The sequence below is a fragment of the Fukomys damarensis genome, unplaced genomic scaffold, assembly GCF_012274545.1.
Source record: "Fukomys damarensis isolate Sample0158 unplaced genomic scaffold, DMR_v1.0_HiC HiC_scaffold_38, whole genome shotgun sequence".
Classification (NCBI taxonomy): Eukaryota; Metazoa; Chordata; class Mammalia; order Rodentia; family Bathyergidae; genus Fukomys; species Fukomys damarensis.
Window position 1 is genome coordinate 69925518 of NW_022900950.1, and position 13371 is coordinate 69938888.

General features: G+C 37.8%; 2 protein-coding genes across 3 annotated transcripts in view; one reads left to right on the forward strand and one right to left on the reverse strand.

Annotated features, from left to right (window-relative positions):
- Inpp4b (inositol polyphosphate-4-phosphatase type II B) overlaps nt 1–5214 on the reverse strand; it is a 943087-nt gene extending 937873 nt beyond the window's left edge. For both annotated transcript variants that reach the window (XM_010639876.2, XM_019209903.2), the window contains exon 1: nt 5148–5214. The gene's annotated coding sequence lies outside the window, so the exon portion shown is untranslated. The remainder of the gene's footprint in view (nt 1–5147) is intronic.
- A 60-nt stretch (nt 5215–5274) lies between these two features.
- Nucleotides 5275–13371, forward strand: part of Usp38 (ubiquitin specific peptidase 38) — a 33134-nt gene continuing 25037 nt past the window's right edge. The window contains exons 1-2 of the mRNA XM_010639868.3: nt 5275–6529; nt 7999–8134. Of these exons, the coding sequence (XP_010638170.1) occupies nt 5848–6529; nt 7999–8134 (818 nt within the window). The 5' untranslated portion in view covers nt 5275–5847. The remainder of the gene's footprint in view (nt 6530–7998; nt 8135–13371) is intronic.

Here is a 13371-nt window from a genome sequence, read left to right on the forward strand (position 1 = left end):
TCACATTGTTTTGTACAGTGTATCTTCCTTGGAGTATTGTCTTTTGTATATTTTACTATTGTTGAGTTGTAGGAGTTCTGTGTTCTATATAATCCCTTATCAGATAACATGTTTTGAAAATAGGACTTTCTTTTCACTCTCAATGTGTTTTGATGTGCAGTAGTCTTTTACTATTGATTTTTTAGAGTTTATTCTCTAGAGGAAAAATCTTTGTCAAATATATGGTGTACAAATGCTTCCCCCATCTGAAACTTGTCCTTTCATTCTCTCAACAAAGTCCTTCACTAAAGAAGTGTTTTAAATTTTGATGAAGTCCAAATTATTGATTTATTGTACAGTAATTACTGTACAGTGTCACCTCACTGAGCTACATCCCCACCACCCCTATTTCCTTCTTTATTTTAAATTTTAAGGCAAGGTCTCATTAAGTTACTAAATTGCCTACGATGAGTTTGAACTTGTGATTCTCCCGCCTCAGCCTCATTCTTGGGATTATAGGTATGTGCCACCATGCTTTTCTTGATCTGTTTTCTAGAAAGTGTTACGGTTTTTATGTTTACAGTTAAATTTAAGGTCCATTTTGAGTTTCTGCATGAGGTTTGTGCTTAGGTTTTTGCCTATAACTATTCAATTACTCTAGCATTATTTATTGAAAAGACTATCCTTAAATAGAATGGCTTTTGCCCCTTTTATAAAAATCAGTTTAGTAGACTGGTGTGTGTATTTCTGGGTACTGTAATTTATTCCAGAGATCTATGTATCTATTCCTCTGCCAATATCAAACTGCTTTGATTACTGTGGAATATGAGAAGTTTTAAATTCAGGTAGAGTGATCCCTTCCATTTATTTCTTCATTTTCATAACTGTAGTTTATGCTGGTTTCTGGCTGCTTTTTTTTTCTTCTTCCAGGATTGCATTAAGATTGAATGTCATTCTGCATATAATTAACATCAGTACAATGTTAAATTATATGCACACTATCATTTATTTAGATCTTTTCTGATATCTTCCATCACTGTTTTGTTACTTTCATCATATCATTCTTGTTCATGTTTTGTTAGATTTAACCTAAGTAGCTTTGATTCTGAGCAATTAAGGGTATTATATTTTCAATTTTGGTGTTCATGTGCTCATTGCTAGTAAATGAAATTACAACTGATCTTTGTACTATCCATATTCTGAAATCTTCTGAACTGATTTATTCTAGAAAATATTTTGTAGATTTTCTTGGGATTTTTAAAACGTTTTTATTTTAATAAAAATTAGGTGATCCATGGTTGGGCATGGTAGTATATACATGTAATACACTCTGAGAGGAGGCAGAAGGTTCTTAACTTTGAGCTCAGACTGGTCAACATAATACTTAGCAAGACCCTTCCTCAAAATAAAATATAAAAGAGCTGGGGATGTAGCTCAGTCCAAAAATCCTGGGGCTCAATCCCCAGAACTGGGGAAAAAAAAAGTTCACTAATTCAAAACATTGTTAAATTGTTTACTTTTTTTCAGGCAGTGTTCTGATATAGAGGTGACTAAGAAAATTATATTAGATTATAAGGCACACAAAAAAGACTATAAGCAAGTTAAATAAAAAATAAATAAGTTAATTTCAGATACTAGTTAAATACTGCAAGGAAAAAATACAGTACCATAATAGAGTGGTAGTCTGGAAGTGACTCCTTGAGAAGACTATTGAGTAGAAAATCAAATTATAGAAGTCAGAAAAAAAATTTCAATAAGTACAAAATCCCAGAAATCTAAGAGTCTGACCTAAGGAAGAAGGCAGCCAATGTGGCTTGCATAGTTAGGAGGAGAGAGCTGGGAATACATAGGAGAAATTTTATGTAGGATTTTATTGTCAGTGGTAGCCATCTCAATCTTATTCTAAATAAGATAAACACTGGCATATTTGGAATATGGAAATGAGATTACTTTGGTGCTCATTTTAAATCATTTTTAAAAATACCATTGAGTCCATTTTAAAATATAACTGAGTATCAAAATGTATTCTTTCCAGACTTCTTCCTTCACAACTAAAAAGAAAGTATATAGATACAAACTGCATAGCTTAAATGTAGGGATTATCTGTAATTATTTCACATAATGATTTACTGATCATAGCTGTCTTTGTACAGTATGTCTAATTTTGATTATATAAGGTGATACAATTTTTCTGGAGGGAAAATGTTAGTAACCTCAAAATATAGCTGCAGCTCTTGGCTAACTAACCACTACTTTTGGAAATGCTGCTTCCCTTTGATTATTACAAACATATATACACAATATACTTCTCACATAATGACATGATGGAAATAATAAGGCTCTGGAGTCAAACCTGTGTGTTTAACTTCTCATGACGTCTTTACGTTAGCTATAAAATGCACCTACCTACATAAAAAACTTTGTTTTAAGAATTAGGAATAAAGTATAATACATTAAGTGCCAAGCACATACACTTAATAAATGATAATTCCTTATCCTTTGCTTTTTCTCTTTCATCCTTACCTCTTAGCTCCCATTCTTAGATCTAAGATATTTATAGAAATAATTAGTAACTGGGAGTACAAAGTAAACCTTTATATAAAATCTTAAAGCCTTTAGCAAAATACACTAATCCAATGATTAGTGGTATGGTTCACTACGACAAAACCCTTCCACAGGCAGGGACAAGGGGGAAAAATGAGAACCAAGACCTGTCATGTAAAGATCCCAATAATGTATGTAACTGTACTGTATACCTAAAATGTACCAATAAATTAAAAAAAAACCCTTTCATAAACTTAAAATATTTTAAAATGTTGAACAAGAACACAGTAGTGTGATATACTAGTTATGTTATTAAATAAATTAAAATTGGTCACCTTTTATTGAAATCCTATAACCAAAAAAGGGCATATTATCTATGTGTTTTTACCAATGGCAAAAAAAAAAAATGTGTTTTGAATACTTTGGTATATACAAATCTACTAGTTTATTTCATGAATATATCACTCAAGAAGTATTTCAGTCATAGAGCTTTAGGAAGTCAAACAGGATGAAAGCATGTTATCTGTACTACATAGACTGAAAACTAATTGCCTGATTTTTTTTTTACATACATTTACTTTCTGAAGTTATAACATTAGCAGGAAAGGGAAATTTTAGGGGCAATTCAAAGCAATCCGTCAAGTTTTTAACTATTTTTCCTGTATGCTTTGTAGTAATCATTGCACTCTATTATTCAGCTATCTTTATCCAGTTTGCACCTGAACACAAAAACTAATTCCAAATCATCTCCATCTCAGACTCATAGTCTTACCATCCCCTTCTAATATCTACTTTCTATATTTTTCTTTCAATGTAGCACTAACCCCAATAAAGTCAAACTTCTCTATAGTTCCCTTTGAAGTAGGATAGGTCTAAAGTCATTTTTGCACTTGGTCACGACTGCCTTTTACATACATCCATTACTTTACTTCTATCTTCAGTTTCTTCCTACAAATCAAACTGATGTCAAGTTCTCCTTCCCAGTTCCTGCCTCCTCTAAATTGCTATTCTTATCAACGTACTAAATAAATTAATGAAATTATGCTTGAAATAGTAAAAACCAAAATGAAAAAAAGACTAGCAAACTGAAACTACAACTTAGAATATTTTTTTCTCGGGGAATTTCAAACTATTTCTTTCTTTCTTTCTTTTTTTTTGGTTGTTTGAGACAGGGTCTCACTATGTAGTTGAGACTGACCTGGAACTCACTACGTAGGCCAGGCTGGTCTCAAACTCACAGCCTCAGCCTCCCGAGTGCTAGGATTACAGGCATTCGCCACCACACCCGGCTCAAACCACTTTTTAAAGTTCTTTCTGTATTATAGGATGTTAATGTCTATTTTCACAATTGCATTTGTTATGGGAAAATAACTCCTGATCTGTCGAAATGTCATATATGCCAAATTCCTGGTCTCTCAAAGTCAAGGAATTCTGCTGAGAACCAAAGGAGGAAATTAGGAGAGTTTTACCAGAAACAAGAGTAACTCCTGGATTTCCAGGAGGGGTCTGGAGTTCATGACCACTGAGACCCCTTGTCAGGGGTAATTTGTACTGCAAAATCACAATGCAAGTACAGCATGGGTCAAACTACAATCAACATATAGAATTACAAGTATAGTCGCTTAGCTAATATTGATCCAATAAGGAAACAAGTCATATAGCAAGGGTACATGAAAAAAAGGGGGGGGGGATAGGCCCAGATATTCTGGTTACTCACTTATGCATCTGGAGCCTAGCTGGACTGACTAGACCAGGGGGTGCTAATTACAGTATAATCTCAAATTGCTGTTTATGTCTAGGAAGGCCTGCGGGCCTGGCTCTCTTCACATTCTCCTCCAGCCACAATCTTTGTGTGTTTCCTGTATGGACTTCCTCAAGTACGTAATCCCTCTCTGACTGCATCTTAATTTCTAATTTAGCTATTTATATTAAACAAGGCTGAAAGAAACCATAAGTAACATTTTCCAATGTTAAAGATAATTAAATTCTGAATTCTTGTGGTGAACATTTGGAATTTAAAGCAAACATGGTTGATATTAGACATTGGGATCTCCTGATCCAGAGACAGTAGAAACTCATGAAAGAGGACTACCAGATCTGCTTCAAAATGTGGCAAGGAGTATTCGAAGGGAGATTATTTTGAAGGAAATTAATGGCAATGTGTCTTTTATTGTAATGTTTAAAAAATTAAACACTCACTATTTATTTTGATCACTATACACACACAAACATATAGAAATATATTTATGCATTGTTTTCATTTTCCTTACCTCCCAATGGGCAGCTTACAAATTTTCAACATGAAAAGCTAACTGGTTATTTGGCTGGTAAAACAAACCTCTACTGATACTAATCCCTCGTTAAATGTGCAGTACGTCACCACCGGTATTGTCCTTACTTTGGCAAAGAGTGAAAGTGAGTTGCTTTTAGACTCCCTTGCGCATTTTAAAAGTTCTTTTTATTCGCGACAGGGTATAACTATGTAGTCCAGGCTGCTTTTTTTGCGTTTCTAAAACTTTCGCATTTACAAGACACTACATAAATAGCACTTTCTTGTTCTCACAAGTAACCTAACCCAAAAAGCCCGAAGAGGCCCAGCGGCAGGAACCCTTAAACCCGGTCACCTGTACAAGTTCCGCCTGGGGCGGCTTCTCCCGGAAGCGCTCCTGTGTGACTCCACACACGCTTTCCAGTGACGCCAGCCTCCCAGCAACCTTCAACTTCAGGCGGCCCTTCTTGCACGTCACGAGGGGGCGGAGCGGAGAGGGGACAGCAGGCAGGGAGTCCGGAGTGGAGGGGAGGGAGGAAGGCGGACCTTTCGAGGCTCACTTCCGGTTTTCCACACTTCTGTATCCGGGTCAAAGGTTAACTCCGCCTCTTCTTCCCGGCTGATTCCGGCACCTTCAGTGACAGCACCTCCTGTCTCCGCCCCGGGCCGGTTTCTTATATCGACCCGCCAGGACCCCGAAGAACTCTCTCCACCTGTCGGCTCACAACCCCGCCACCTGAACGCCCACCGAAGCTGAGGGCTTTGCTGCCTCCTCCGCGCTGATGCTGAGGGACCGCAGGCCCGGCGTGGCAGCCGAGTTCGGGCCTCTGGCGCTACACTTAGGCCAGCCGCGGGTGGTGTATGTTCCTAAAGCGCCCCGGCTTGGATGGCCCGCCCTACCCGATAAATGTGGCTGCTGAGGCGGCGGTGGCGGTGGCCGGTCCCGCTGCTGCAAAGCTCCAAGTTCACCTCCTCCCCGGGGCTCTCCTGCCCCACTAAGGGGCCGCCGCCGCAGGCTCCTGTTACTCCGACCCTGGCCTTGCAGCGTGGCGACAATGGACAAGATCCTGGAGGGCCTGGTGAGCTCTTCGCACCCGCTGCCCCTAAAGCGGGTGATCGTGCGGAAGGTGGTGGAATCGGCGGAGCACTGGCTGGACGAGGCGCAGTGCGAGGCCATGTTTGACCTGACGACCCGGCTCATCCTGGAGGGCCAGGACCTTTTCCAGCGGAAAGTGGGGCACCAGGTGCTGGAGGCCTACGCGCGATACCACCGGCCCGAGTTCGAATCCTTCTTCAACAAGACCTTCGTGTTGGGCCTCCTTCAGCAAGGTTATCACTCGCTGGACAGGAAGGACGTAGCCATCCTGGACTACATTCACAATGGCCTGAAGCTGATCATAAGCTGCCCGTCCGTGCTGGATCTCTTCAGCCTACTGCAAGTGGAGGTGTTAAGGATGGTGTGTGAAAGGCCAGAGCCACAGCTTTGTGCCCGACTGAGCGACCTTCTGACCGACTTCGTGCAGTGCATCCCCAAAGGGAAATTATCCATCACCTTCTGTCAACAGCTGGTTCGGACGATAGGCCATTTTCAGTGCGTGTCCACCCAGGAGAAAGAGTTGCGGGAATATGTTTCCCAGGTAACAAAAGTGAGTAACTTGCTACAGAACATCTGGAAGGCCGAGCCCGCCACACTGCTACCTTCCCTACAAGAAGTTTTTGCGAGCATCTCCTCCACAGGTGAGGGTCATTATATTTAGGAGACTATCTCCTGAAATTCGGTATATGTCTCTCACATGCACACTGTGTTTGCCCCCTGACCTGTAAAGATTAATATCCTCATTCTAATTTTTATTTCAATACAGTGCTTTATTCAGAATATCACTATCTTCCTTAAAAACAGGCAGTGTTCCTATTTTGAAGATTTAAAGACCTTTGTCGCTAAACAAGTTACTTAATTACCTAGCCTCCGCTCAAATTTTGGAATGCCTTGAGGATGACAGCTACTGTGTAAAGCTTCATCCATTAGTGACTAATGGTAGCATCCTGTTTACAGTACATTATTGTATGTGACCCTGTGATCTTGTCGCAATGTTTTTTCCATTTCTGAATTCCTCCACTTTTTAAATTCGTCGATTATGCAGTTCTACTAGATTATCCCATTTAATTATGCAGTTTTTAAATATTGGCATTTTCTGTCTACAGTAGTTTGTATGATATGGGATGCAGTTAAAATGAGGAAACATGAACCACCAGAACTTAAATAGGTGTTTTTGTATCCTGAACTTCTTCCTCAGAAATTGGGAAGGGTCAACTGATTCTGGACTAGAGAACGTTTTCTCACTCAGGAATTTTACCTTTGTCTATGTTCTTAAAAGCTTTGAATTGTTCAGATCTGTAGGTTGTGAAGTTGTAGTTCTAAAACCAGGTTCATTTCCTTTCTACTTGGTATAACTACTGCCTCTATACTACTCAGGTATTCATAATTTAACTTGTGAAGAAGGTGTCCTCATTTTATTTTAAAAGCCAAAAATAAGGATGGAGTTTTAATAAGCTGATGAATTTAATACATCATGTATATACTTATAGTGTCTGAGTTGGTTCATTATTTTTCTCACTATAATTTTACTTGTATTGGTTATTTTATAGTGTTAGATTTTCCTCCAAGTTTTTCAACTATATTAATAAGGATGCTCATCTTGGATTTGCTTAATTTTTATATAATTTAAGCAAACCACCCAAATTCACCATAATATTTACTTATTTTTTAAATATTCTCTAGAACAATACAATAACTACTGCAACAGGTGTAAGTGACTTTGAAGCTTCTGAAGTGGGAGTGAAATGATACATTTCATTTCTGACCACTGCTTTGCAAATGAATATTTTAGCATAACAATAAATATTAACAAATGCAAAAAAATCAATTTATGGAAAATCAATTCATGAAAAAAATCAATTAATGGCAAGACAGTAGGGAATAAGTCTTTATAATTCAGTATTCTATCTATGGAGTGATCTCTGCTATCCACTTGTAATCTTATTTTTATAAATTAGTGTTCCTTGTATATTAAATATAATCCATAATGTGTAGCATAACTGCTGCCTGACCTTTGCTGCAAATGTTTAATTTTTACAGAATGTTCTTTAAAAATACTTTACATGAACCTTCTTGCCATATTTCTTTTTCTCTTTTATTGAAAAACTAGATGCATCGTTTGAACCTTCTGTAGCATTGGCAAGCCTCGTGCAGCATATTCCTCTTCAGATGATTACAGTTCTTATCAGGAGTCTTACCACAGATCCAAACGTAAAAGATGCAAGTATGACCCAAGCTCTATGCAGGTACTTCTTGATGACACTGTAGACAGTAATGTTGTATTTGGGAGGAGCAGATTTTTTTTAATACTTTCTGAATAATTAAAAACTTAAATGCTTGAAAGTAAAAGCATGGAACCCAATATATAAAGATACTACATATGAATTAGAATGACTTTTCTACTTCATTATAGTTTTGACAGTCATCCCAGTAATTCACAGATCCATTTTCAATTTAGCTTTTATTAAAGCATGCACATTTATACACTTGTACTGACAGAAGTTGGTGGAATTATCCACATATATGTCTAATTTCTTTGTTCTTTACTCTTTCCTGTAATCTGGGGTTTTCCCCCCAGCAAAATACATACTTTCACTTTCTCTTCCAACTGGGCTCAGAAGGTAATACACTGTCATTGTTTAAACTTTGTTTTTTTCTCCCTTAGTCTTATGTAGATGACTTCCCAGGATACAAATTCTAATTTGATAATTTCTGTAACATTTTGTAAATAATGCCTCATTCTCTTTGGGTGTACGTTGTTGCTAAGGGGAAGTCAGCTATATTGATCTGATTATCATTCTTTTATAAGTAGTCAGCCTTTTCTGGTAATTTGTATGTTTTTCTTTTTCCGTAATGTTTTATGATTTTATTTGTATATTTCTATGTATAAATTCAGTGTTATTTGTCCCTCTCAGGATTTTATACTTTTATTTATTCATTCATTTATTCAAATCACATATACACAGCACTCACTATGAGTTCTAGGGAATATTCAAAATATCCTGAAAAAAACTGATAAAAATATCTGCCCTCAAGGGCTTATTTTCTAGTTGAAGAGGCAAACAGTAACCTGATAACTAACATTCCAGTGTATATCCTAATTTCAAACTGTGAAAATGTGGAAATGACCTATCATGGGTATCCTAGTTATTCTGGCACAACATTTCTTGCCTCGGTGGTACATAATTATGTATCTTAAAATTGATTTTGTTTTAAGATATATCACAGATATGATAAAAAAAATTTAGTATATTAGATAATGAGTGCTATGGGAGGAAAATGTGGACAAGAAGCGGGATAAGGCATAGGGAACAGTTTGCTGTTTTAAATAAGTTGGATAAAGAAGGCTTCATTGAGGTGACCATAACAGTAAAGACATGAAGGAAATGAGGAAGCAAACCTGTGAATATAGTACCTATGGGGAAGAATAAAGGCACATAATACCTGACCTAAGATAATTAAACCTAAAATTTTTTTAACTGTACACTAGTGCAAAAACCAGAAGTATTTAGTAGAAAGTATACTTTAATTTTGAATTATAATCTTTTTCCAGGCAAACAATGCAGCATTATACTTTTTCACAGCGGTGGTACTCACAGCCATGCAATCAGAGGATAAACAGTACTACACTGTGTGCTGTGTTGCTGTGTTAGGATTTTAGTAGGTTAGGTGTACTAAATGCCTTTTTAAATTTATAATACTATCTTAATTACTTTTATTTCATTGCTGAGACAAAATACCCAACCCCCAAATTTAAAGGGGGAAAGGTTTGTTTAGCTCAGTTTGTAGAGGTTTTAGTACGTCATGGACTGGCTCCAAGGAAGGGTGGCATGGCAGATAGGTATAGCAGAGGAGAAACAGTTTATGGTGGGCAGAAGATAGCAAAGCAACCAAAAGACCATAGCAGCTTCTTTCTGCCCCTTTTGTGTTCTATTTAGGCTACCTGGTTTAGGGCAGTACCAAACCAATCAAAAGACTCATTTAGTAATCACATACCCTTAATCCCAGCATCACATACTCTAGATTCAGACACCTCTGAAAAAAGCCTATCTATGCCACATGAGGCTTTGTGGGAATATTTAGACACAAGCCATAACATTCTGCCCCTGGAATGCCAGACTCATGAACATCACTTTATGCAAAGGCATTTAGTCCAACTCCAAGAGATGGACTCCCAGGAAGAGTTCCAAGTCTCCTCTGAGATTTAAGGCAAACTCTTAGTTACAAGTCCCTATACAAATGAAAATTAAACACTTCCAACATAAAATGGCAAACATTCCCATACAAGAAAAACATTCCCATTCTAAAAGGTACAAATATGGTGATAGAAAGTAATGCGACTAAAGCAAATCGAAAAGCCAGCAGAACAAACATGAAGTCCTGTGGCTTCGTGTGCAGAATCCAAGGCAATCTGTGGCATAATGTGAACTGCAAAGTGCTTGGGTGGCTCCACCGCTATGGCACTTCCAGCAGCTCCCATGGCAGGCTCTGCTCCTTCCTTGCAGTTTTCCTCAGATGATCCAAAATTCTGGCTTCTCCAGACTTCTGGAGCCTCCACTGCACCTCTAGCTTCACAGTCACAGCTTCACACAGTGCCCTCTCAAGGGCACACTACCTGGTCACCCTGGTCTTCTTCTGAAATCTGTTTGGAAGTCTTCTTGATCCCCCAACTTTTGTATTCATCATGCACCAAAAACCAGCACCACCTAGATGATGCCAAGATCTGCTGCCAGCTGGAGTAGTAGCCAGGCATCTTTCTCTTTTGGCTATAGAAGTTGAGTGACAAGAATGCTGAGAATTCTGAATTCGTAGAAACAGCTAGGCCGCTGCCATTCTGGAACATGGATGGTGCTCTGGGGCTCTCTTCTCAAAGCAGTTTTGCATTTTTGCAACTCTCAGACTGCAAGGCTAGAGTCTTGCTGATTCTTGTAATATGCTCATACCATCTTTTCTGTTGTCTTCTGAAATACTTGGTCTTTTACTAGTCTTTTCAAGAGCCAGTTTTCTCCTCTGTTCCTCCATCTTTGCAGGGCACGACTATACTGGAGATTCCTTTCTGGCCAAACTCACAACATTTTAAGTCATTCTGCTGAGCTCTTTGCTCTTGATTCTCAACATATATCTGGCTACAAGCCCCCAGCAGTAGCTATCCCACCTCTTCAAGATTAGACTGCCTTGAAATTTCTTCTGCAAGATTAAGTAGTCCACCACCCTTAATCTAAGTCTCAAGCAAAATCTCTGACCATGAGAAAAATGTAGAGACTTTCTGCCAAGAAATCAGCTGGAATCCAGCAGCTAATGCAGATCTTCCCAGCAGAAATTTCCCAAGCCTGGTCTGGATTTCTGTCAGCCTTCTGGTCTTCTGAGTTCTGACCAGAATCTCCTATCAAGTACTGACTGAGGCATTCCAGATTTACTTTTTCAGTCAGCATCTCTGCACCTTTTCAGACTCTTTCCACAAGCCATTTCCTAAAACTCCTGAACCACATGGTTTTGTATAGTCCCTGCAATCACCCCATTCCTGGTACCAAATTGTCACAGTTACCTTTCTGGCACTGCAGAGACAAAATACCTGACACCCAAAGTTACAAGGGGAAAGGTTTGTTCAGCTCAGAATTTGTAGAGGTTTCAGTCCATCATTGGCTGACTTCAAGAAAGGGTGTCATAACAGACAAGCATTCCAAAGGAAAAACAGTTCATGGCAGGCAGAAGGTGATGAAGCAAGCAGGGAATGACCACAGTGCTTTCTGTCTCTTATATCTTATCCAGGTTACTTAGGAAACGTAGCACTCATACCCTTACTCCTGCCACTCTTGATGTCCTATGAATCAGTCACACACTCTGGATCTTGCTGCCTCTGAAAAAGCCTATGACCTATGACCACATGAGGCTTTGGGGAAGCATCTAAACATAAGCCGTAACAAAAACTTTATTTACAATGGGTTTGTCAGGACATAACCCCCAGTTTAAGTTGAGCATCTCTACTGTCTTTTAATTCACTAAATTTCTCTTCAAAGATACCCATCTATAGAGATTATTATTATTACAACTATTGAGTTTCTTTGTTGCAGTGACTTTTTTCTGAGCCTTTCTTATCTCTGTTATTTCCTGTCTGCTGGTTTTTGTTCTGTAATTATTTTCTTTTTATTTGTGTTGAGTACATTTAAGAAAAACATAGGAATAGGGATTTGGGACAAAGTTTCTGTGCCATTATAAAATTGCGGGTATGATTAGCATACAGATTGTTTATGTTGGGTTCCCAGAAGGCTATATGTTTACTAGTGCCATTCTCTTGAACACAAATTATAGGAATATAATTTTTCCATCTTTTCTTCCTCTGCACTTCAGTGTTTGAAAAGGCCATTTCCTCCTTTTTCTTCTTTCTTCATGCTCTTAATGTAATCAATTTAACTGTCACTTTTACTTACTGCTCATACCATCTTTAGATTTGTGAAAATAATTTAGATTTGAGAAAAGTCTATGTGTGAGATAGATATGGTAGGTAATCTTGTCCCCATTGAGTGGCATCTATCACTACTAACTTATAGTGATATCCTTGCCTTATATGATTGTATTTTCATCTTCTTAATATTTTTGTATATGTTGTTTTTAAAATTCTAATCCTATGACATTATGCTCTTAGGATTTTCTTCCTATACAGTGGCACCTTGGTTTATGAACTAACTTCTCCCATAATCTTCAATGCAGAATTCATTCTGGTCTTAAGCAGAGTCATGGAAAGAATTAAGTTCTGTATATCCCCAAATGTAGCACTTTCTATGATTTATAGTCATTTTTTCATAATCCAAAGAAATGTTAATATAAACCCCATTCTATAACCAGACAGATAACATTAAAGTATGAAACAGACTAACTGCAAGGGTAATGATCCCTAATGGATCAAGCATCTTCTAAAGCCAGTCCTCAAGTTTGGTTTTCTTTGCCCCAAGAAAATTTGAGTCCAAATTAATTTATCTAATTTTTCAAAAGAAGGCTGAAATCTACCTTTCTGTGTAAAATGTTTTAAGTTTTAAAACACTGGGACAAGAAGTACTAAAGTACATCAGGCTGCCATGTGAAAGTGAAAGTTTATTCCTCATAAATTATGATTAGATTTGTTTTATTGCTTTTCATAATTTTGCTTGTTTAAATGTTAGGGTCTTAAAGTTGCATGTTTATTGTGGGGTGGAGGGTTTACTCCACTAATCAGCTTCTACTCAGTGCCAGGTACTCTACTAAGTACTGGAAATTCAAAGTGTAAGATTAAAATAACAAGGTCACTGCTATTGAGTTTATAATCTAATGGAGGAGATAAGACTTGAAATATATAAATAACAACTGTAGTTAAAGTTTTCTTTCAAATTGTAAGGAATTAGGGCCAGAGATTTAGCTCAGTGGGTCTGCTACCTTCCTTGCAAGCGCAAGGTCCTGAGTTCAATCTCCAGTACCAGAAAAAAAAAAAAAAAAAAAAAAACAATAACAA